General features: G+C 43.1%; 1 protein-coding gene across 1 annotated transcript in view; it reads right to left on the bottom strand.

The window, feature by feature from the left end:
- SLX4IP (SLX4 interacting protein) overlaps positions 1-26713 on the bottom strand; it is a 91148-nt gene that overhangs the window by 15967 nt on the left and 48468 nt on the right. Inside the window, exons 3-6 of the mRNA XM_035110077.2 lie at positions 20684-20773; positions 18921-19044; positions 7406-7483; positions 2602-2669 (exon numbers count right to left, since the gene is read on the bottom strand). Coding sequence (XP_034965968.1) covers positions 2602-2669; positions 7406-7483; positions 18921-19044; positions 20684-20773 — 360 coding nt within the window. The remainder of the gene's footprint in view (positions 1-2601; positions 2670-7405; positions 7484-18920; positions 19045-20683; positions 20774-26713) is intronic.

The raw sequence follows: 26713 nt of genomic DNA, 5'->3' as shown, positions 1-26713 counted from the left end.
AAAGCTTTCCCCAGACCATACCATTTCAGGCTACGATTGAGGAAGGTGCTGGTTTGAACAACTGGGATGCAAGCGGCGCTGTAGTCTAACCACCAAGCCTCTTGGGCTTGTCGATCAGAAGGTTGGCTGTTCAAATCCCTGCGACGTGATGAGCTACCATTGCTCTGTCCCAGCTCCTGCCATAGCTGTCAAGTTCTCCCTTTTTTAAAAGGAGGGAAATTCCCTTATGCTGAGTAGGCTTCCTTGCAAGAAAAGGGAAAATTTGACAGCTATGGCTCCTGCCCACCTAGCAGTAAAGTGCAAGTAGATAAATAGGTAACGCTCCAGCGGGAAGGTAAACAGCGTTTCTGTGCGCTGCTCTGGTTCGCCAGAAGCGGCTTAGGCCACATGACCCGGAAGCTGTCTATGGATAATAATAATAATAATAATAATAATAATAATAATAATAATAATAATAATAATAATAATTTGTTATTTATAACCCGCCCATCTGGCTGGGTTCCCCCAGCCATTCTGGGCGGCTTCCAACAAAACATTAAAATACAGAAAACTATCAAACATTAAAAGCCTCCCTAAACAGGGCTGCCTTAAGATGCCTTCTAAAGGTCTGGTAATTGTTGTGCTCTTTGACCTCTGGTGGGAGGGCATTCCACAGGGAGGGCGCCACTACCGAGAAGGCCCTCTGCCTGGTTCCCTGTAACTTGGCTTCTTGTAGCGAGGGAACTGCCAGAAGGCCCTCGGCGCTGGACCTCAGTGTCCGGGTAGAACAATGGGGGTGGAGACGCTCCCTCAGCCTATAGAGCGAGATGAGCACCGCAACCCCAGAGTCGTCCACGAAAGGTCAGGGGTACCTTTACCTATTTAAGAATAGAACACCGGATGTATTTCAGATGCACAGAAATGTATAATCAAACCTTTCTCCTACAAAGGACATTCTAAAGCAGTCTAAACAATGTATAACAGACCACCTAAGAAGCTGGGAGCAGCGGTATCCAAAAAATCTGGTGGGGCAGGGAGAGGTCTAACCACCATCCTGGTAGTTCAAGAGACCTTCCAACTGACCCATACTTTTAAATGAAGGCTGTACTGTGCTCTTTCCTTGTATGTGTCTTTCTCTTTAAAAGCATCTCAAATGACAACAGACAAAAATGACTTCTAAAAGAACCGCAAACAGCTGTCTATATATTTGTTCATTCACAGCCAAGAAGACATCAGTGTCCGGCTGCTCCAAATCACGGTACAAAATTATTTCATCAGCAGACTGTCCAATAATGTTATGTGCAAAAATCGTTTCATCTGCAGACCGCCCAACAATGAAATGTGCAAAAGGAAAGCAGATTCTCATCGGCTGTAGTGAATGAATGAAAGAATGAATGCAAGTTGGAAGTTGAAATAAGGAGGCAACAGCAAAATGGTTGAGCATACATGCATCCCATATGACAAATTCCTTTCCGCTGTGCTCCCATGAAAGATGTGTTGGAAAGGTCTAGGTGTGAAATTGCCCTCTGAATCCAAGGCTTCCTACTGATGCTTCCTAAAGTGGTTGGAAGTGGTGGAACCTGCTTACACTCATTTTGGGTCAGCCAACCTAAAAAATAGTGTTAAATCAACTCCCGCTCTGTTTGATTTGGACATGGCTCACAAAGAATGGTTATTTTTTTAAACACACCCAGAAAAATAATAATAATTCCATTCTGAAACGCCTTATAATGTTGAGCGTTACAACAAAACAAAACGAGTCCCAGAAGCACTTTTAATTTCTCTCTTGCCAGGCTTTGCTGCCTGCCGGTAGCGCCAAGAACCAAGCGAAAAGCCAAATTACAAAGTTCATTGCCCAATTCATTAAAAAGAGACTGGTTACTGTTAGCAGTCTTCAATAGTGTGATAGTCGCCATCCCGACAAAAAACCAAAACCCCAACGCATCTTATATATACTTTTCAGTTTCACCTGTGATCATCCATTCCCCCATTCATCAGCAGGCTGTTGTTTTTTTAACGCAAAAATAGCATTTAAATACATATTTTTCACAATGTATGAGCGTCTAACCCTGCCCCCTGTAAGCTATGCATTCCTATCCATTATTTTTTTTGCGTTACAAAATTTGAAGAAGTGCAAAATCCAATGGACTAGACGTTACTGCGGGAGATCTGTATCATACTGGAACGTGACAAATAATTAATTCTGCAAGCATCCCTAGCTGTTTGGTATGGATTGCAGAAGCACTCGAAATTAAAGCATTTAATTTTTATTTTTTTAAAAAACCCAAGGTTATAATTTAAAAATAAGCTTGTGAAGTCGCTTTATTCTGCACCCTAAGGAACGACCCCCGCTTTGCAAAAGTGGTCCGCTTCCCAGAAGTTCTCATCATTTCCCCTGCTTGGGTGTGTAGCTTGTGATCCCAGAGAACATTTTCTTGACTCCAAGTTTTAAACTACTTGGCCTAAGTATTTTTGTAACATTTTCCATCCCGAGCACGTGCCAAGAATCTGTGAATGGCAAAGGCCAATCTAAAAAACCACCCACGTTTCTAACCAGCGCATGGCAAAATGTGCTATTTCTTAATGCTCTTTAGTACGTCCCGGTGCCACACTCTCACTGACCTGAGGAGGTGGACTGGAGTCAAGTCTTGTGACACAAACCACAAATCGGTCAGGAAACACTCGCAACTCTGCAAAAGAAGGAAGCACAGGGATGTTGTGTGTATCTTTGCCCCCCTCCCTCCCTCCCTCCCACACACACATACCCTCTCTAAGCTGCCTCATCCGTTAAGATTTTAAACACGCAGCACTTTTTTCAACTGGCATCTATGCTAATGGCATTACTTACTCCTCTTGACAGACAAGAGCACCCAAACTGCATAAGCCTCATGGAAATATGCTGAAGTCAATCGCTAGAATTGAAAACAAAAAACAAAAACCCCCAAACCACAAGGTTTTGCCACACACAGAGGACAGAAAATAAAATATTACACTTCTATTTCTTTGCACCTTGCCCAATCATTTCTTCTTCTTTTTCTTTTTTGGGAATTTGCTGTGGGTTAAACCACTGAGCCTAGGGCTTGCCGATCAGAAGGTCTGCGGTTTGAATCCCTGCGACGGGGTGAGCTGCCGTTACTCGGTCCCAGCTCCTGCCAACCTAGCAGTTCAAAAGCACGTCAAAGTGCAAGTAGATAAATAGGTACTGCTCCAAGCGGGAAGGTAAACGGCATTTCCGTGTGCTGCTCTGGTTCGCCAGAAGCAGCTTTGTCATGCTGGCCACATGACCTGGAAGCTCAGCCAATAACGCAAGATGAGCGCTGCAACCCCAGAGTCGGTCATGACTGGACCTAATGGTCAGGGGTCCCTTTACCTTTACCTTAAAGATCTAAACATCATCCAGCACAGAAGCAAAAAAAGAAAAACTCTGAATTAGGTTTTCTTTTCGTTTTCGTTTTGCCACAAGACGAGAAGATAGTGTGTGACACTAATGATATTCACCAGGGTAGAATCAGTGCATCATGTTGTCATAAATCTGCTGTTTTCTTTTTCTTTTCTTTTTTTAAAAACCAAAATACAGTCATACCTTGGGTTGAGTACGCTGCGGATTGAGTACTTTCGAGTTGCATACTCGGTGGACCCTGAAGTGTTTACTTCCGGGTTCCGCCGCGCATGCATGCACATGTGCAGAAGTGCTCTATCAGCGCTTCGTGCATGCACTAAAGCGCCGCTTGGGTTAAGTACTTTTCGGGCTGCGAATGGCACCCCGGAACAGATTAGGTGCTTAACCCGAGGTGCCACTGTATGTTTTAATGACACAGCTTTGCCTTTGACTTTCAGACTATTTTAAAAATTTATTTTACAAGTGTAGAGTTATAACAATACTGAATACATATCCATATTTAGATATTTCACTGAATCTCAAGACTTCCCACGCTACCCTCCCTGGGCCCTGTTATCAACTTTTTCAACTGCATATTATTTCATAATCCGTATTTTATACCTCTCCATATGATCCACATTATTTGCTACATTACAAGTGTTATTAAAATCCTGCTAATGTTTTCATCTGCTTACAATGGCCTCCTAAACAAATTATAAAATTTTCCCATTCTTTATTCATGTTTTTGTCTTCTTGGTTCCTGAGCTTCCCGGTCAATTTTGCCATTTTGGCGTAGTCCAAAAACCTTGATTCGCCATTCCTCTCTAGTAGGGATTTTGTCTTCTTTCCAATGGCCCAATCATTTCTTAACCCATATCACAACACATGGCATGGAAACTGGACTCTGCGAGCCAAGCTAGTTGTGGCATTGTGAGAATAGAATGAATGTGCCCTTTTTGTTATTCAAATAGTAGCCATGAGGATGGGGAGTTGCACTCTCCCCCCCCCCCGCAGTCCTGACGGAAACAGCACCTCTGAAATTGCCATTTGCTCATAGTACCACTGTAGTACCACTGTATTCCGCTCTGGTCAGACCTCACCTGGAGTACTGTGTCCAGTTGTGGGCATCACAGTTCAAGAAGGATACTGACAAGCTGGAACGTGTCCAGAAGAGGGCAACCAAAATGGTCAAAGGCCTGGAAACAATGCCTTATGAGGAACGGCTTAGGGAACTGGGTATGTTTAGCCTGGAGAAAGGAAGGTTAAGGGGTGATATGATAGCCATGTTCAAATATATAAAAGGATGTCATATAGAGGAGGGAGAAAGGTTGTTTTCTGCTGCTCCAGAGAAGCGGACACGGAGCAATGGATTCAAACTACAAGAAAGAAGATTCCACCTAAACATTAGGAAGAACTTCCTGACAGTAAGAGCTGTTCGGCAGTGGAATTTGCTACCAAGGAGTGTGGTGGAGTCTCCTTCTTTGGAGGTCTTTAAGCAGACGCTTGACAGGCATATGTCAAGAATGCTTTGATGGTGTTTCCTGCTTGGCAGGGCGTTGGACTGGATGGCCCTTGTGGTCTCTTCCAACTCTATGATTCTATGATTCATATGTGGTGGACTTGTTAAAAAAAAGTCACAAGCTTTTGGGAAATGATATATAATGAGTTGAAGAAGATGTTTAAAATAGTTGTCTCAAAAAAACCTGAACAGAAAAAAGGTGGTTAAATTGTTTATGCACGCTACTACTGCAGCCAGAATTTTGTATGCACATAAATAGAAAGAAGTTGCTTCAGCAAAAGGGGAGTGGACTTTAAAACTATTAGACTATGTGAGGATGGTGAAATTGACGGCAAAAATAAGAGACCCAAAAGACAAAATGCTTTTGGAAGAGTGGAAACCCTTTTCGTGCTATCTGAGAAAATACTATAGTCAAATGAAATTGCAGGCTGGACTTGAAATATAAGCAAAGGAATAAGAATAATAAAGGAATGTCATGTAGGATGCATGTTATAGAAAAAAGTATTACATTTAAGGCAGTAGATAAAGGATTTGACCAGAAACATCATGGAAGGAAGAATGGGAAGTCAAAATGTTAAGGAAAGATTGTACTGAAACTTAATTGAATTCTTACCCCTCCCCATGCCCCTAAAGTGAAGAACTAGACTGATGCATTTATTTTTTAAAAACTAAGCTCTGCTATAAGAGTAAACATCTAGTGTTTTAAAAAAGTAGCATTAATTTAAAGATGAACATGATTCAAGCAGGGATTTCAGCCTAACTCTTAAAAGTTCCGAGAGTGATGTTATTTCTGGCAGCGTAAGATTTGATGTCATATCCTCCTATTTCTCCTTGGCTTGGGGAAACATGAAGGGAGACGGGGTCCAATGACATCACCTAGAATCGGTTTTCTAGAAGCAGGCTGGGCAACAGCCCTTCCTTGCATGGACTTGTTGTACTACCCTTTGACAATAGGCCTGACTCACAGAGCAAACTCCACTGATTCACAATCCGGAGACTCGGGGAAGAAAACGCTGAGTCTTGTCCTCGCAGAAATGTGGTGTGGCCCAAGTTAAAAGCAAACTTTAAAAAGATTAATAAGTTAGCAGTAAAGAACGACAGAACGACAGCCAGATCCTAACACAAATATTGGCCCTGATTCAGCAGACGGGCTTCCCTAGCAGCTGAAAGAAAGACTGTGCTTCAGGGTGCGGCTGAAATGGATCATCAGCACACCAGGGCTTGCTTCTGGCAGCTGTGATGTGTTGTCTCCATTCTTCTCGGACGAAAGAATGGCATGTGCACTTGTTGCTGCTGTTTGGTAGCATCATCCTTCCACCCCACACATAAAACATGGGATTGTGTGACACTCAATTGTGTGTGGGGGTTCGTATGTGTGTGCCACATGTATACAGCCTGACACGGTCAACACAACCAGAGAAAGCATCACTAGTTCAAGCAGACGAAAGGGAGAGGGCAGTGGAAGGGATCGTTCCACCCCACATTCCTTTCCTGTTTCAAAACACCACTGAGACTGGGGCAATTCTCTTTTGTTATGGTAGTGATGTATGGAAGTGAGAGCTGGACCATAAAGAAGGCTGATCGCCGAAGAATTGATGCTTTTGAATTATGGTGCTGGAGGAGACTCTTGAGAGTCCCATGGACTGCAAGAAGATCAAACCTATCCATTCTTAAGGAAATCAGCCCTGAGTGCTCCCTGGAAGGACAGATCGTGAAGCTCAGGCTCCAATACTTTGGCCACCTCATGAGAAGAGAAGAATCCTTGGAAAAGACCCTGATGTTGGGAAAGATTGAGGGCACTAGGAGAAGGGGACGGCAGAGGACAAGATGGTTGGACAGTGTTCTCGAAGCTACGAACATGAGTTTGACCAAATTGTGGGAGGCAGTGCAAGACAGGAGTGCCTGGCGTGCTATGGTCCATGGGGTCACGAAGAGTCGGACACGACTAAACGACTAAACAACACAACAACAACAACAACAACAACAACAGAAGTTTTTTTTTCAAATTGTGAGCTTTGCTCCAAGAAACCATTTTTTTCCTATCTAATTTAAACATTTCATGTAACTGATGGTATTGTAACCAATCCATAACATGGCTCCTTATATTTTCTATTGATTTCAGTTTGGGTCCCACCCCCCCGTAAAGTGCAGCAATTCCCTGTAAATCACCCACTGTCTATCCATATTAACTCTCTTAATAGTAATAACCTTGATAGGAGATAGCCATAAAGGTGTTTTCCTTTCCAGCAGATTTTTATATTTTTCCCAAACCCTATACAGATTCTTCCTAAGAATATGGTTCATAAAACTTTATAATTTTTTGCCTTCCCATACCAAAGACATGCATGCCAGCTGAATTTGAAATCATGGCCTTCTAAGTTCAGGATGCCTGCATTCTCCAGTGTAATCCCTTCTTTTAACCAACACAAATAGGCTGCCTCATAATACATATGCAAGTCTGGCCATTCTGGAAATAAGCCTCTCCTGCCATCACTCGCTTTCTCCAAAGTGTTAAACAAACAGCTTACCGCTATGCTGCCGACCTGTAATACATCGAAGATTTGTCCATCTTTTGACAAAGTAGGCTGAAATATGAAAGTCGCCAGCTGCAACATAAAAAAAAAAAGAACAGCCATCAATAGATTTTGTTATTGTTTATAGCCTATCACAATGTAAGCAAAAATCACCAGGACAGGCTTATTGATCCGTGCTGCTTTCACACAAGTAGTACAAGTTATCAGAATATGCTACAAAAATCTAAAGAATAGAAATCCACAAAGTAGACAAAGAGGGGTGAAACTGCAACTTAATCCTAGCCACCAAACAAGCCTGAATTGAAAACAAAACAAAAATGTATGTTTTGCTGTACGGGTTTAAAGTAGGCCAAAAAGCAGTGAATCCGTCTGCTTCTTTCCTCAAACTGCAATGTCCCTTGCGGCATCTTAGGATGGCTTGGACAAAGGGATAGCCACTTCTCCATACTATATTTCACCCATTGAGAATTTCCCCTCTCTGGTCTCAGATGCTTGGGGAGGCTCAAATGTTTGTTTGCAAAGTACAGTCAAACCTCGTTTTGCGGACGGGATCCGTTCCAGAGGCCCACCCGCAAGCCAAAAATGTCGCATGTTGAAGCACCACGCCTGTGTGAGGCACAATTTAGTGCTTCTGCGCATGTGTGAGTGGCGAACCCAGAAATAACCTGTTCCGGGTTTGCCGTGGACGTTCGCCGAAGCGGACACGGACGCAGAACAAGGTTTGACTGTAGATGCAATTGTTGCGGCAAATGCTCGAGAACCAGCTATAAGTTGCATTCTTTCCTGCACAGTATATACTACATCCCTGCAATGCAATGCCTTCCATGGCCTTAATTCTTTTGCAAACAGTTTAATCTGAACAAGGTGAGTGACACATGGTAAATGCTGCTTGGATGGGCTTTATAGTATTACACTATTCATATTTTTCAACTGTATTGAAAAGTAAGTATGATACTTACTATAAATCTACCTTCCTTATTTTTTTTTCCAAAAAAGTTTTTGTGTGTTCAGGCCCAGAGACCACCCCCAAATAAATTCACACGTGACCCAAATTTTAGTTTGGTTTTTGGCAGAATTTAGGCCACAACTTTATTGATTACAGAAAGATTACAGACCTCTTTATAACACTCTTATTCCCCCCCCCCCAACTTTGACTATCTATCTGCCCTGTTGTCTCCTTTTCCCACACCTCTAAATCTACCTGCCTTATAAGGTCATTCCAAATCTCCTAGTTTATCTCCAGTAAATGCAATGATAAGAAAATAACCGCTGAAAATTATGGTTGCCTTGCCCCTTCTCCTCCTGTGCTATACTAGGAGTCAAGCCTTGGCATTATATCTGAACCTGGTCTTGTGGTTCGTCATCCTCTAAACTAGTGTTTCTCAAACTTGGGTCCCTGGCTGTTGTTGGACTACAACTCCCATAATCCCTGACCGCAGGTCCTCCTTAATAAGGATGATGGGAGTTGTAGTCAACAACAGCTGGGGACCCAAATTGGGAAACACTGTTCTAAACAAACTGTAACTAAAGTTTGTTCACCGCTTACCCCTCATGGCTTTGTGTGTGTGTGTGTGTGTGTGTGTGTGTGTGTGTGTGTGTGAAAACTATGGCTGAGCTCCTGGAAGCCCAGCAGGAACAGAGGAAGGAGCGATGTGCTGGTGGTTTTCTCACAGTGCACCACTACTTCTTCATGCGTTGCCTAGTTAAACTAGGGAACTCCCTTCCACAGGAGGCTGCAACGGCCAATGACTTTGATGGCTTTAAAAGAGGAAGAGGCAACTTCACAGAGGACAAGACTGGTGTCTACTAGCCATGATGGCTCGGCTTGGCTTCCACAGTTGGAAGCAGCAATGCATCTGAATGCCAGTTGTTGGACGTGGGTAGCGCTGTGGGCTTGCCAATCAGAAGGTTGGCGGTTTGAATCCATGCAACGGGGTGTGCTCCCGTTGCTCGGTCCCAGCTCCTGCCAACCTAGCAGTTCTAAAGCATGCCAGTGCAAGTAGATAAATAGGTACCACTATGGCGGGAAGGTAAACGGTGTTTCTGTGCACTCTGGTTTCCATCACATTGTCCTGTTGCGCCAGAAGCGGTTTAGTCATGCTGGCCACATGACCCAGAAAGCTGTCTGTGGAAAAACGCCAGCTCCCTCAGCCTGAAAGCGAGGTTAGCGCCGCAACCCCAGAGTCGCCTTTGACTGGACTTAATTGTCCAGGGGTACTTTACCTTTTTACCTTTTACCTTAAATGCAAACCAGACCGTTGCATGTATTTAAAGACTTGCCCAAACCGCATGGATGAAAGAAGGCACTGTATGTCTTTCTACACTACTCTTTAAAATGCAATAATTAGCAGTTTACCTGCATGGAGCCATCTTAATTCATGATTTACCTGCTATTAGAAACAAGTAGTAATTAAAGATATCCCATGGATCTCTAGTGTTTAGCTCCATGACACACTGACTCATATTTACCTGTTGCTATGGAGCGGTGTTTTACTGCCGCTCTGTGAGTGACCTCAGAAATACATTGGCTCCAAAAGTCACATTTCTCTGGGGAGGTCAGGTTTGGGGGCCAAATCAGCCATGCTGATGACCTGGTCCAGGAGAGAGATGGGCAAGTGACAGCCTGTTAATCTGGCTGAATGTCTCAGCAGCCTTGGATACCATTCCTCACAATATCCCCCTGCACCATTGCAAAGGATTAGGGATCAGAGATTTTGTAATGTAGTGGTTCAATTTTACATGTGAAGAAATGGAAAGAAAAAGTTCCAACCAAAGAGGAGCGTACTTAAAAACTATTGGACTATGTGGACATGGCGAAACTCAACAGCAAAAAAAAAAGAGACACCAAAAGACGAAATGCTTGTGGAAGTGGGAGGATGACGACTGAAATGCTTTTCGGGCTGAGAAAATACTATGATCAGATGAAATTCCAGGCAGGGACTTGAAATATAAGCAAAGGAATGAGAATGATAAAGGAATGCAATGTAGGATGCATGTCATATATAAATTAAATGATGCGGGATCTAGGATAAAGCCTTGCTTAACTCCCTTTGTGGCTGATACGGATTCTGTGAGTTGCACAGTGTTTTTACGTTGTTGTTGTTGTTGTTGTTGTTGTTGTTGAGTCGTTTAGTCGTGCCTGACTCTTCATGACCTCATGGACCAGAGCACGCCAGAGAAAGACTCCTGTCTTTCACTGCCTCCCGCAGTTTGGCCAGACTCATGTTAGTAGCTTCAAGAACATTGTCCAACCATCTCGTCCTCTGTCGTCTCCTTCTGACCTCCATCTTTCCCAACATCAGGGTCTTTTCCAGGGAGTCTTCTCTTCTCATGAGGTGGCCAAAGTATTGGAGCTTCAGCTTCAGGATCTGTCCTTCCAGTGATCTGTCCTTCCAGCCCTCACTCAGGGCTGATTTCATTCAGAATGGATAGGTTTGATCTTCTTGCAGTCCATGGGGCTCTCAAGATTCTCATCCAGTGTTTTTATACAGACATTTAATCAAGAACAACAATCTTTTATCTATACTTATCCCACAGTCGAATCAATGAAAGCTGTGTATAGCACACCACCTGGTTTCTTAACATAATTATCTTTAAAATGGGCTGGTACAAAGCAATGGTCTATAGTGGATCTGCCTTGTCTAAACCCTGCTTGCTCTTTGGCAAAAACAGCTTCATCAGTTATCCAATCAACTAGCTTACTGTTAAGATGCTTTGCATATAATTTGCTAATTACAGGTAGCAAACTAACTGGTCTATAACTAGCCGGATCAGAGGCAAGGCCCTTTTTGAATAGACTACTGCATTACATATAAGGCAGTAGATAAAGGATTTGAACAGAAACTTCATGGGAGTAAAGATGGGAAGTCAAAATATTAAGGAAAGATGGCATTGAAACTTAATTGTATTTGTTCAATTGTATGAAAATCAATAAAACATTAATTTTTTTTGGGGGGGGGAGAGAATTTACATGCAGGGATGGTTCCAGAAAATAGCATGGGATGGCTCCCTGGCACCTGGAGCGCTGAAGGGCCCTATCCTGTTGCCAATGCAATTTAACATTTATATGCAACTGCTGAGAACGGCTAGTAGGAGAGTTGGAGCAAAGTGTCCAGTATGTGGATGACACCCAGCTCTATTTCTCTGTAACATTTGAATCAGGAGAGGCTGCACATGTCATGAATCTGTGCCTGGAAGCAGCAATGTAGTGGATGAGAGCCAATAAGACAAGACTGGATTCTGACATTATTTTAGGAGGCTTAAACACCTCCACAGAAATTCAAAGTTTCCCTAAAGCCTAGTTCCTCATCGCAGCATGTAGGATTGAGAAGAAGCGTATGATCTACGAGGAGGAAAAAATTGTTTCCGCTGGGAGTTGGAACTCATTCAAATGATACCAATTTCACTTGGAAAAGTGCCTTTGATATGACAACTACAGACAAAGGCCTTCATCACTCTGTTCACACCCCTGTGGTTAGAGATTAGAAAAATTAGAGGAGCTGATCAACAGCCGCATCCTATGTCTTTAGTGTGTTGAATGCAAAAGACTAAATGCGAACTGACAGCGCCAACATTTTCTTTTTTAATAGCTGTTTCTATTTAGGCGGCAGCAACATTTCCATTTCAAAAAAGAAAAAGAAAAAATTCCAGGTTAGCCCACGGCAGCCACCACAACCAAAATTCTTGTGGCTCCTCGAAGACTAATCACTTATTGTGGAATAAGCTTTTAGGGGCCACTGGATGCAGGAAATGGCCCTCTACCCAGTCAGCTGATCATCTCAGGCACCTGCCCATGAGGGCTCTGGCAGTCTGGCCTACCACAAATGCTTATATTAGCAGTTCGAAATGGGTCCCAATTTGGCCCGCAAGGCCATCCCTAACAAGCTACGCTTCCCCTTTGCAGGGAAGTAGGACCAATTAGAATGGTCCACCCCCACCACTTAATGGATCCAAATGGTTTCCAGAGAGTAGTAGGGGATGTTTTAATCCATGTGGGTGGCCTTTTAGCCGATTCCCTGGTGGCCCGCTGGAATGCAGTTAACCAGGGCTATCGAATGTCTGGCTCCAAACTGCCTGGTATTCTCCAGGGCTGAGGGCGATGAAACAATCGCTGAGGTGGCTAGAGCGCTGGAAAATACTTTCTGAATCGGACCAGACATGGGTTAGACCTCAACGTTGAGCCTACCAAGCGGTGATAGCGATGGCGAAGAGGACCTTCTTCGCTGCCTCTATTGAATCTGCAGAAAACAGCAGCAGGAGACTCTTTCAGGTGCTTTGCAATTTAGCAGACCCACCTTCGCCATCGGGGCCCTGTAAGGACCTCAAAATCTCCTGTAATGATTGCAAAGTCTTTTGCAGATAAAGTCGCTCAGATTCAGAAAGAGGTAGATTCCATCGTGGGAGCAGGGCTGGGGCAGGAGTGTGCAAGAGTCCTGTCTAGTCAAGTTGAATGGGATCAATTGCAATCTGTTACCTCCAAGATGTGGACAGGCTGCTTGGACGAGTGAAACCAACCACCTGTCTCCTTGCCCATCCTGGCTCATAATTATTATCCCGGCTCATATTATTATAAGCCACACCTGCCTGCCTTCCTCACCTTATTTCCTCGGTTGAGGGGCAGGTACAATAGAACAGCTGCAAAGGAATAAATCAGGAGCTTAAAGCAAACGACTGTTTCTTCCTCTGCAAGCAGAGATCTCTGACCAGAAGCCTCACTGGGAACAGCAGGAGGAGGAAGCTCCCCATCAACTACTATTGAGTGGGGCTCACTTTTTCCATTTCGAAGAGGCAGTATGAATCCAAACCGCTTCCTCCAAATGGACTCCCTGAAACCACCAGCCAGCTGATCGGCAGTTACCATGGCCTCCTTGGAATATCGACAGGTGCCAATCACTCAGCATCAGGCGACTGGCAGACAAAACGTGCCCGCAGTGGGTGGGGGAATTAAGAATCTGCCCCTGTCTTCTGCGTCCAGTTCCCTGTATTTGTTCCATGCAGCCAAAGAAGCAGTCAATGACATGTGCCATTTAAAACAACACCATTTGCAAAGAAATTAAGGTTGGAGGAGGCAAGACGTCTTGTCGAGATTTTCGAGTTAACTTCAGATGAAGTTTACAGCATGTCATTCCTTGAAGGAGAACTACCTGAAAATGATTTACAGGTGGTATTTAACTTTGAGTAAGCTTGCTAAGATGTAGAAGACCGAATCAGATAAATGCTGGAGATGCAATGAGGTTGAGGGTACGTTCTTTCATATGTGGTGGACCTGTAAAAGGGTAAAAGAGTACTGGGAAATAATTCATAATGAATTGAAAAAAAAAATGTTCAAAAGCACTTTAAAAAAAACCTACAACCCCAGAGACATTTTTGTTGGGGATAATTCAGATGGAAATTCCCAGGTGTCAAAAAAGGTTATGTATGTATGCCACAACTGCGGCCCGTGTTTTGTTAGCCCCAAAATGGAAAACCAGCGAGGTCCCAACCAAAGAAGAATGGCAACTTAAATTGATGGAGTACGTGCAGCTTGTGGACCTAACATATAGAATAAGAGAAGAAGAAGAACATACGTTTAAAGAAGATTGTAAAATGTTTATTGAATATATGGGGGAAATTGTGTACACTTGAAAAAGTTGGCAGCATTAAGAGAAATTCAACAGTGTACATAAGTTGTGATGGATGTGATAATAGAATAATGAATGGTTTAGTTTATGTAAGATATGCACGGATTTATGTTATGCAAAATGAACCACGGAAAAGAGAGGAAGGGAATGCATTGATATTTTAAGTTTGTTTAAATGAGTATTCTAACTTGTAAAGCAGAAAAAATAATAAAAATGTGAGAGAGCGGGGGTGGGTGGGGAGGGAGATATTTTCGAGTTAACCGCAGAAACCACAACATGCTGGACTAAGCTTGGTGATGCAAGTAGTGTTGTTTTGCCCCTAATTATAGCATTTTGAAGGAAGTGGTATTTCAGCCTCCTTGCTTTGCTTGGCAAGTCCCTGGACTTGCCAGGTCACCTGCAGCCTCCTCTGGAAAGCTTATTAAGGCAGTACCTGACAAGTTGACTTGGACATCGATGAGGCTGCCAGCAAGAATCTGCAGCACAGGATGGGGCAGCGTAAAGCTTCTCCCACGGCTATTAAAGACCGTTCACCTCGGGAGCCTGGGAAAATGCCGTTTTTGCTGCTGAGTTATCCGGAATAGCCTGGCAGGTGTGCCCTTCCCAGCAAAAACTGGCACCTGAAGAGCTCCGCGAATGAATTCAGCAAAGCCTTCTTCAAAACCACAAGACAGGCCTTAGGAAGCCCACAGTGATCCAAAACATTTCTGTACCTGTCGCTCCCATTGTTTGAGATGCCTTTTCATGCTCTCTTCCAAAACCTCTGTATTTCCGCCCCCCCCCTTTACCGCCCAGTCATTTTGGATGAGAAAATACTCTGTTCTTTGCTTCTCTGTTCTGTTTTGAGACAGGCCATTTTTCTTTGCTGCAGGGACTGAAAACCTCACATATTTGGGAAAAAATACATTGAAATAGAAAGGATATATTTTTAAAAATGTGACACACAGTAGATGAGTTAATTGGCTGAACCAGAAGTTCGCAGGAGTGCTAAAAGATTTGATTGCCTAATCTGGCTAATTTCTTTTAAGAGCGTAACATTTGTTAGCCTATGTAGGCACATAAATATTTAGCATCCCTACTAGCATATCCAGCTCTCTGCATTTTCGGGACGTTTAATGATATCTAATCCCTTAATTATCTTTCTCCGCTCAATATTTCAACAGCGAAGCTTGAAGCTACAGAAAAGAGCTTCCATTTAAAGCTTGCCTTCTGCTCCCAGTAAAAAATTCCAGAGCAGGGATGTAATGAGAATGATCAATGGCCATCAATAACACCCTGATTCCTGTGGGGTTCAAATTGCTTTTGGTGCAATTTTTTGGTGGTGGTGGTGGTGAGAAGCTGCAGGGGAAAACAGAGAAAGGGGATGCTTCATTACGTACGTTCATATAAATATAAAACCACAATCAATGATATAAAAATACAACAATCCCTCCTGTAGAGCAGGCTGCCTGCCTGACTCCCTGTCCTGCAATCCTTCTATCGGGGCAGTGGGTGGCAGATAGCCCTGAGAAGTGGCTGGGGAGTGAAAATGGATATATATCCTTCCTATTCCCACATCTATGTGCTGTCAGCAATTTTGTCTGGAAACCTAGTGAGATGAACCAGAAGGGTTATGAACAGTGTCGGATTTACGTAAAAGCTAAACAAACTATAGCTTGGGCCCCACACTCTTGGGGTCCCCCCCCAAAAAAAAATTAAGGGGAAAAAACTGGATGTACATTTCCAAAATATAAGATAAAAAACAAATAAAATAAAAACCTACATACAGCAACAGTGTTTTGTGTTGTGTAGGCTCCTATGATGTAAGTCATGGCCCCCGCCTGCTAGCCTGCTCCCTAAAATATCACTGATTTGCTCATTTCTATGGCCCGTATAGTTAAAGCTATGATTTCCCCAGTAGTGATGTATGGAAGTGAGAGCTGGACCATAAAGAAGGCTGATGGCCAAAGAATGGATGCTTTCTGGCGTGCTCGGGTCCATTGGGTCACAAAGAGTCAGACATGACTAAACGACTAAACAACAAAAATATATAGGGTGCCTACATTCTGCATGGACTGGTTGCATGTCAACATGTGCAAATGGCTTTAGATACCTATTAGGTCCATAAATTACCATATAGCATATATTCAACACAAAAACAGCGACAATTTGTTGTTGACAAAGAACAGCTGGCCATATAAAGGGCCCCATTACCTTCAGTAGCTTAGGGCCTCATCAAACCTAAATCTGGCCCTGGATATGAGAGTTCTGGACGGGAAAGGATTTGAGCCCAATTCATGCGCCTCTCACATATTGCCATGTTCATGGAGGAGTGAGGCTGAGCTTTAATGTGTGCCCCCCCCCCCAACTGCTACCTGCTTCTGCAGCAAATGTGTGTTGGGTTGGGTTCTCTGCAGTGAAATTCTGATGCAAGAGCACCTGCTTTTGACTTGGGGTTCAGTCAGTGGCATAGCATGGGGAGGCCACCGGGCGATTACCCCAGGCACAAAATTTCAACACTCAGTGTTGAATACAGCTGTGTGCTTCCGTCGCTGGGCTCCGTTGAAAAAGGCTTCTGCACGCAAACCAGAAAATGACCTCTCCAGACAACGGAATGACTCTTCTTTTTTAATCTCTGCGGCTGCGATCTCCTGGGTGACACAGTTGAATGTGCATATGTACTCTGTCCATTTCCCTTACTCCCACCCCGTCTGCACGGCCCCAGGCTCTGGCAACCCACACTACACCACTGAGCTCAGTGTGATCAGGACAATGCTCCCTGCTGCTATTAGACAACAACAACATCAGTGAGCTAGTGAATGCGCAGAATAATATGGTGTGATCTCCGCAGTAAGGGCCGCCCCATGGGGGCCATTTTGTGATTGGCACCTAGCACTTTCGCTGAAAATTTAAATTCCCGAAAGTCCAGAGGTAGCATTGTTATCAATTTATGATGGGATGGAAGGTTTGCAGGCTATGAAGGGCTCGCTCACAAATTTATTGACAGCTGCACGAATTGTGATAGCTAGGGAGTGTAAGGGGCAAGCAGAATATAAAATGGAAGAATGGTATAAAGAGGTGTGGGATATAGCTATTAATGATAAATTAAAATGTGTCATTAAGATAGGATGGGGAATATGCAGGAGAAATGGTTTTGAGGAGATATGGAGGGTATTTGTAGAATTTGTACTGTTAAAACGGAAAGGGGTCAAACCATCATAAGAGGTGTTGAAATTTTGGGAGGTTGGATAGTTACGATGGAATGGTCTCGGTGGTGGGGTGCACATTTTTATTCTTATTTATTTATGATTATTACTTTGTCAAAAGAAAATTGCCCTTTTGGTCCAAAAAGGCTGGCAATCTCTGATCTAGACTGCACTTCCTCAGGCTTGCAGGTGGGACTTTACATGGCTGAAGAGAAAACATTTCCATAAATCTTATTTCAAAAGCATCCAGGCAGGAAACTAGCATGTCACAGAGAACATGAGTCAAGAACTCTCCCCCCCCCCCCGCCCCAGCATCTAGTTTTCTAATTTTTGTGAGGTTTTCATTTTGCCAGATCCATTCATATGAGCTCCCAACCACGGTCTGAAGCAGTTTAGACCAGACACAGGCTTGCCATCTCGTCTGCTATTAGTGCAAATTAGGACTACAAAGTGTGGAAGAGAAAGCAAACAGACTAGTTGCCCCACTTTCCAAGAAGCTAGGCCTGTAATAATCCAGTCAAAACAGGCTCATGGGCAACTCCTCCCAGCACATACATTTATTATTGTTTATTTCCTTAAAACCATCAGTGTGTGTGGCATTTTACAAAGCAACAAACAAGAAAGGCAGTCCTCCGTCCCGAGGAAATTACAATCTAAATTTCAACAGCAGGAGAGGCAAGGGAGGGAGGGAAAGGCAGAACAAAGGAGAATTGGGATGGATATGCACAAATGTATTTGCAAGTGCAAATAAAAATGTTGTGAAAACAAGGCAGATCCATACTACAAAAATCTGGAGGGGTGGAGATGGGGGCTTTTCTGTCCCACCTCCTAAGAGCTTATCCAAATGATCAAACCAAAATGTTCTCCAAACTCATTTTACCCTTTCCTTTGCAGGACACCCTTTTCACACTATCCCTTCCAGACACAGTAGCCATGGGGAGAAAAACTTGGGATGCACAAAGTCTTCTGAAAATGGGAAAAGGATATCCATGCTGCTTTTAGAAATAAGGCTAGGCAAAAAGAGCCCCAGAACAGGAGACGGGGAGCAGAGAGATGCAATTTCTTGCTTTTCTAGTAAGAAATGAAAGCCTTTTTTAAAAAAAGTTTTAGAATAGCAGTAGGAAATTGGTGGCTCATGGGGCAAATCCAGTTCACCAGATGCCCTACTATTCACTATTCACTATGGCTATTTTAAAGAAGCAAGCCAGCAAAAATGAACAAATGCCCTTCTAGTTCCACGAAGCTGTGTTCGTCCTATATGAAACAGTCCTCAGGCAGTTATAAGGCCAAAGCAAACCAAGGGACCAGCCTGAGCCATCGAGTTTTGCTAGTCTGCCCTTTCAATCACTAGCTAATTCACTGCCATCCAGTGAAATTCTTATTTCTATTCACCCCAACAGTGTGGTTCCTCCCCCCCCCCCAGGTGGTAGACTGTCTGTCTTATGGGTTTATACTGAATTCTGGACCATTGTACCCCAATGGACAGGATGCCTTGTGCTGGCTTGACCCAATGACTGTATCCCCCTCTAAGCCAACATTATCATATGCAAAATAATTTCTAACGGCGCCCAGCTATTTCCAAGGTGTTCGGCTGGACTATTTGATGGAAGTCTAGGTAATGAGACAATTCAACACTCAAAAGCTTAAGCCAAAAACCAACTGTGGGAAAATCACACTGTGTTTGTTGTTATAAGCAGTTCCTACCTTTCAGAGACAAAGGATTAACTTTTGCATGTTCCGTTTCCTTTGACTGTCCGTGCCGTTTGCGACCTTTCAGGTACTGCGTCACCCTTGAATCAACCACATCTTTTAGCAGCAAGCAGACACCCTAGAAGAAATATTTGTTTTCAGATAGGTTGGAGCATCTTCTACGAGGTCTGAACAACCACTTATGAATTCTCAGATTTGTTTATCGTGCAGTGTCCTTGCAAAAAAGCTGAAAAGCAATGCAGGCTGCAGTTCTAAATTTGATTTGAAATCAACAGCATATATTTTTAAGTACACCCTGGTCATTCCTAGATCCACGTATACTAAGTAGGCATTTTGGATATTGGAGAGGAGAGAAATAATAGAATGGATTAGAATAGATTAGTGAGAAATCCCAGAACAATCTTACAGCAAGGGCAGCAAAGTGACTGCTCTTTGCTTTTGTACTGTACTTTGTACACATCAGTCAAAATAAAGAGACGTCCCTCAAGCTTGCAGGCAAAGGGATTTGGCAGACAGGAGAAGGCAGAAAGGTAAGCATCAAGATTGACGCTGCTTAGTCACTGTCTTTTAAATGGAAAGGCAGAATATAAATGCAACATTTCACTGCCCTTATTCTTCCTTTGTTGTTGTTTAGTCGTGTCCAACTCTTCGTGATCCCATGGACCAGAGCACGCCAGGCACTCCTGTCTTCCACTGCCTCCCGCAGCTTGGTCAAACTCATGTTGGTGGCTTTGAGAACAAAGCCATTAAAGGACTCTGAGTTTGGGGGAAAGTACTTTTAAACATTTTTTCCAATTCATTATACAGTCATACCTCGGTATAAGTATGCTTTGGTTTGAGTACTTTCAGTTTAAGTACTCCGTGGAACCGTATGGAATGGATTAATCCACTTTCCATTTCTTTCAATGGGAAAGTTCGCTTCAGGTTAAGTACGGACTTCCAGAACCAATTACACTCAAATTTCGGGTTGAGTACGCTTCAGGTTGAGTACTCCGTGGACCAGTATGGAACAGATTAATCCACTCTCCATTACTTTCAATGGGAAAGTTTGCTTCAGGTTAAGTTCGCTTCAGTTTAAGTACCGTACAACATGGACCGTCTGAAACGGATTAATCCACTTTCCATTACTTTCAATGGGAAAGTTCGCTTCAGGTTAAGTACGCTTCAGGTTAAGTACAGACTTCTGGAACCAATTGTGTACTTAAACCAGGCATCCCCAAACTTCGGCCCTCCAGATGTTTTGGACTACAATTCCCATCTTCCCCGACCACTGGTCCTGTTAGCTAGGGATCATGGGAGTTGTAGGCCAAAACATCTGGAGGGCCGCAGTTTGGGGATGCCTGACTTAAATCGAGGTATCACTGTAGATCATTTCCCAATACTCTTTTGCCCTTTTACAAGTCCACCACATATGAAAGAACGTTCCCTCCACCTCTTTGCATCTCCAGCACTTATCTGATTCAGTCTTATACATCCTTAGCAAGCCTACTTGGAGTTAAATAACATCTGTGAATCATTTTCAGGTAGTTTTCCTCCAAAGAATGACATGCTGTAAACTTTGTCACTTTTCCAGAGTTTTTCCCTGCAGTATCTTCAAATATCATATCAATTCCAAAAAAAGGGAGCCTCCAGCAGCACAAATAAAAATTCCCAAGATATTAGGAACATGCAATAACCAAATGTGAATAAGCCAAGGCAATCTCCTGCTTCCCCCACTTAAACTGTGTGCTTTTGAAGCACAAATTAATGAGCCTTACCTCTCTCTTACGATCAGAAAACCATACAGTGTCCTTACTGGAGTCACGCGACGTAACATGGAAATCCACCAGAACAGCAAAGTTTCCACACTTCGGATATTTGTGGCAGAAAGCAGAAAAGGGAGATAACAGAAAATCTTTTTTTATATTGTGTTATTATACACATCATCATAGAATCATAGAGTTGGAAGGGACAATAGGGGTCAGCTAGTCCAACCCCGTGCAATGCAGGAATAATAATAATAATAATAATAATAATAATAATAATAATAATAATAATAATAATAATTATTTATACCCCGCCCATCTGGTCGGGTTCCCCCAGCCACTCTGGGCAGCTTCCAACAAAATATTAAAATACAGAAATTCATCAAACATTAAAAGCTTCCCTAACCAGGGCTGCCTTGAGATGCCTTCTAAAGGTCTGGTAATTGTTGTTCTCTTTGACCTCTGGTGGGAGGGCATTCCACAGGGTGGGTGCCACTACTGAGAAGGCCCTCTGCCTGGTTCCCTGTAACTTGGCTTCTCGTGGCGAGGGAACTGCCAGAAGGCCCTCGGTGCTGGACCTCAATGTCCGGGCAGAACGATGGGGGTGGAGACGCTCCTTCAGGTATACTGGACCGAGGCTGTTTAGGGCTTTAAAGGTCAACACCAACACTTTGAATTGTGCTCGGAAACGTACTGGAAGCCAATGTAGGTCTTTCAGGACCGGTGTTATGTGGTCTCGGCGGCCGCTACCAGTCTAGCTGCCGCATTCTGGGCTAGTTGTAGTTTCCGGGTCACCTTCAAAGGTAGCCCCACATAGAGCGCATTGCAGTAGTCCAAGCGAGAGATAACTAGAGCATGCACCACTCTGGCGAGACAATCCAACAATCTCAACAAGCTGTTCCTCATCCAATTTGAAACCAATTTGCAAACATGCTAGCCGTTTTATTGCTGCAAACTTATTGTGGTTCTTGGAGCTCAGAGCTAGGTCTTATATGACTGGATATTGCCCATGTGCAGGATATAACATAGCATCATAACTTCCCCATGAACATGCCATTTATCATGGGAACCTTAATATTTTGATATTAAAACCTAATCAATTCAATATCAATGCATCAACTAGCATGTATAAACTTTAACATCAAAATTACCCAATTCACGCCCACCTAATTTTTTAAAATGAATTGAGAAATTCTTCTTTGAATAGTGTGCCTGACATTTCACGCTAGCCTATCAAACTGTTCATGTTACTTTAAAAAAAAAAATTAAGAGCTGCTTTTTCCCAGCGGAGGCAAGTTATGTTGGCCTAAACAGAAATGAACAAGTGAGGAGCATTCTGTGGTGTTCTAGGTCTCACCTGTGGCAAGACCAGGTAAGGGTCTGGGGGTTATCTATTGCCAAGGACCTCAAGTATCCCTTTTCCAGCAGATGAGGTAGTTTGGTAGGGAAGAGGGAGCTGTGACTGACGAGTACCCAAGAGAAAGTAGACATCCTTATCAGTGGATATTCATCCATGGAAGCACAGAGAGCTACAGGGGCTATGTGGTCATCACTGTTCAGCTGCCCAGCACAAATATGGGTCATGACATCAGAAATACATCTTCTTCTTTGGCAATCACTTTTAGCCGAGTAAGACTGTCTTCCATTAACAGTGAGTCTGTAAGTGATCGTGGAGGCCAATTCTGGATCCACAAATCCTTCCACAGTGGGGACATAGGTTTCCGGGCAGGATGTTGATCACGACGAGGGTTTGCCAAACATGCCTTCCTCTTAGTACATTTCTCCCTTTTGTCCTGAGTTTGAGTGTCTTCAAAGCCCATGACACCTTTGGTAAAGGCTGTTCTCCAATTGGAGTGCTTGCAGGGCAGTGTTTTTCCAGTTGTTGGTGTTTATGCTACATTTTTTTAAAAGATTTGCCTTAAGAGAGTCTTTAAACCTCTTTTGTTTACCATCACCATTAAGCTTTCCATTTTTTTACTTTTTTAAAAAAAGCTTTCCATTTTTAAGTTCGGAATAGAGTACAGTAGTCACTTTGGAAGTCAATCATCAGGCATCCGCACAACATGACCAGTCCAACGAAGTTGATGTTGAAGAATCATGGCTTCGACACTGGTGATCTTTGCTTCTTCCAGTACACTGGTATTAGTTCGCCTGTCTTCCCAAGTGATGTGTAAAAATTTTTGGAGACACCGTTGATGGAATCTTTCGAGGAGCTGGAGATGGTGTTTATAAGTGGTCCATGTTTCACAAGCATATAGTAAGGTTGGTAATACAATAGCTTGTAAACTATTAGTTTGTAGACACACTGCCCACAGCACTCATGCCTTCACTGCATAGCAGCACCTGCAAGCAAGGGTGCTGGCCCCCTAGTCCTTAGTTGTCTTTCAAAGTCAGTAGCTTCATGTTTACCAACTGCCACCATCCACAAAATCTTGCCATCAAAGAAGCATAAACTGGAGGTGTCAGTAACTCATCTATCTGAACTACCTGTGCACAGTGAGTGAATTGTTTGGTGCAACTCGCCATGCAAAGAAGCCTCAAGTTCTCTCTGAGAACCATAAATCTACATTTCTGTGGATTTGGCCCGCGACCAAAAGCTCCTATCTACATGGAGGCATTAACATGGCATTCTTTTCTGTCTAAAAGGGCAGACCACTGTTCCCATTTCCCACCGTTTGGGGCTACGATCAGAATGCTAATTCAGAGAGAAAGAGAGCTACCTGCTGGAAGAATGTAAATTCTTATCCCAATGAGTGAAGGAGACTACAGAGGTTCAAAAGTTCACAAGGAGTTGCTCAAGTTCTCGGAGAGCGATGATAGCCAAAATATGACACAAGTGGGAAATCATCTGTAGACAGGTGTCAAAACATGTTCAGTTGATTTCTAAATGCTATGGGATCTTCTTCTTTTTTTAAAAAAAATATATATGTTATTTTGCAATGTATGACTTCTCGGTGAAGATTTATGTGCGTCCTATAAATTTATTGGTGAAGGGAGAAAGAATTTGTGTGGCATGTAAGTACTTAATGTAAGTGCTATTTATAGACAGCTGGTCACACACAATTCAAGTAACTGCGAAAAATATTACACGGGGCACCATGGTAATGCAAACATGAGTAAGCCAGGTTGGAATCCCCCATTCTAGCAGTAAATGAGGTGGAGTTAGCAGCCTTTCATCAATTCTTTCCTCCAAAACCACATTTTGCTAACACAAGCTCTATTACTTTAAGACACACAGGAACCAGCAGGCGATGATGAATGAGGCAGAGCGAGATTTTCCCACCCATAGAACTTGGCTGTATCTGAAAACATTAACAGGTACAACACAGCTGACTTGCCTCCTGTCTTAACCCTTTAGTAAGAAACCTCTGAAAGGCAGTGAGAACGCTTCCTCTCTCATCTACCAAGTCCTTCTCTAAGCTGTGTAAATTGGGATGAAATCTGGGGGTTTAAAAATGGGGATATTAATGCTGACATATGTAATGGGTGGCCCATATCAAGGAGCTCATAAGATAACCTCAAGCTGGTCCTTATTTAGGAAATAAAATCATAATCAAATGATATCTTTCTGTGTGCCATTACAGGATTCAGGTTTCTGAAGCTGCTGCCAGAACTCTTGATTTGCCAAGGATGAAAGGAGAAAGGGAAAGTATCATGCTGAGATTCTCCACACGCCCTGCCAGAAGGCACCCAGATCATTATTATTATTTAAATTAATATAAGAATTTCGTTTCCCATACATATCTCGAGGTGATTTAAAAGCACACCATGGGATCAGCTTAATGATGGAGAGGCTCAAGATTTGAAGGCAGATACGTCCTACCACATGTGGTGGACGTGAAAGAGAACAAAAGCATTCTGGGAAATGATTTATAATGAGTTGGAAAAAAATGTTTAAAATAATGTTGTGAGAAAACCAGAAGCTTTTTAACTAGGAATTTTAGGTCCAGAGATACCAAAGGAGCAGAAACGACTATTTCTGTACGCGACAACAGCAGTGCGGATACTACTGGCCCAGAGATGGAAAGAAGATAAAGTCCCGACCAGAGCGGAATGGCTGATGAAGATGATGGACTTTGCCGAAATGTCGAAAATGACCGGGAAAGTCAGAAACCAAAAAGAGAGAAACTTTAATAGGGAATGGGAGAAATTTACAAATTATCTAAGACAGGGATGTCCAACCAGTAGATCGTGATCTACTGGTAGATACCCGTCTGATCCTGGTAGATCGTGGGATCCTTATCATGTACAAAAAGTTACAGGGGAAAGGCTAAAAAAACTGTGCAATCCTCCCCCCAAAAAGCTCAACAACTCTGGGCAATCCACCCACCCAACACACGCTCCTCCTCCCTCCAATGAAAATGGGTAGATCACTGCCAGTGTTTTGTTTTTTGTTTTTATACTGGGAGTAGATCACAGTCTTTTGGGAGTTGGACATGTCTGATCTAAGAGAACACTGTAAACAACTAAAATCTTTGGCAGGATTTGAGTAATGCTTGTAATGTTTAGCGCTTTAAAGGTCAGCACCAAAACTTTGAATTGTGCTCAGAAACATACTGGGTATTGGCCATTACCGTGTTTCTCATATTATAAGACATGTCTTATATTTATTTTTTCCTCAAAAAAACACACTATGGCTTATTTTCAAGGGATGTCTTATTTTTTTTCCTCCTCCTCCTGCCACGGCCGGCATTGCTGCTGCGCCTATCACTATGTCTTATTTTCGGGGTATGGCTTATATTCCCTGAATGCTTAAAAATCCTGCTATGGCTTATTTTATGGGTATGTCTTAAAATATGAGAAACAGGGTACTCATGTTGACCATCCTTACGTAGCCAGAATGGCACCATCCACACACAAGGTGGAAGTAACAGAGGCTCAGGGAATCCCCGAGGTTTACAGAAGTACAAACAACTTTTCAGTGGGAAGATCCCAAGGTGGGGAACCCCCAAATATGTCAGCAAGGATGCTCAGGCAGTACAAAATACTGAATGACTCTTGCCAGGGTTGACTGGAAAACTGGGGTGGGTGGAGTGGAACTTGAATGGGCATCCTGAGCAGGAAACACTCCACCCTGTGACAACTGGATTCATGTCTCACTTGCTGGATGTAACATGCTAGGTTTTTTTATATGATATACTGAGAGTACATTTTAAAATGGCCACTGAATGTTCCCAGATCCGTTCAGTGTTAACTATTGACTGGCTAGATATTTTTCAGGAGCTCTTTATCTCATCAGATTAGAAACATGAAAAGTTTCGGTACAGCCGCCATCTGTTAATTCTTCATTCTTTGGAAGAAAACAGAGGGCAGGCTTTGGATAAAAGAAGATCAAAGCATTCTGTTCTTTTGGTGAGTGATACCTGTAACACAGAAGCCGAGCAAAACTGATTTCACAATGACCCAGTTGTCAAGGTGCCTTCCTGCTACTGATAGGATATTTCTAGTACTCGAATAACCTTAAACACTTTAAAACTGCCTCAAGTAATTCTATGTCTACAGCGTCATGCGGTACCTAGACACAGGCAAATCCAAACTAAGCTCTTCAGGAGTGCAACCATGGCCAACTTGGGGGGAAGAGTTGCAGAAGCCGGACCTACCAAAGGACAACGATGAAGGTCTGCCACTAAGCACTTCTGGCGTCTTCGAAATTAGCCAGGTGTCAGGCGCATTTTGCATTCAGCTATCAACCACTTGCGACCAAATGAAGGTGCCCGGGTGCCAGGATGGCACCTGACATCTCCACCACCTGGAGATGCATGCCTGGGGATCATTGGATCTGGATTTTTTTCATACACTAATACCCCATCCTGTAGAATTCGATCCTTTATATTTTATCGGCACAGTCAGAATGAATTTCTAGAACTAAATTGCTTTTTCTGTGCAACCTGAGGAGCCCTCACCATACAGAAAAAGAGGTCGGAATAGGCCAGATGGATGGGGTATAAATATTATTATTATTACCGTATTATTAGCTTTTCTTCCTTAAGTTCTCAAAACTCTTAACCAAGCTCAAAGTTGTCACCTGAACTAGCAATCAAT

This window comes from Zootoca vivipara, chromosome 3 (assembly GCF_963506605.1).
Source record: "Zootoca vivipara chromosome 3, rZooViv1.1, whole genome shotgun sequence".
Classification (NCBI taxonomy): Eukaryota; Metazoa; Chordata; class Lepidosauria; order Squamata; family Lacertidae; genus Zootoca; species Zootoca vivipara.
This window is presented reverse-complemented; position numbering and strand designations above follow the sequence as displayed.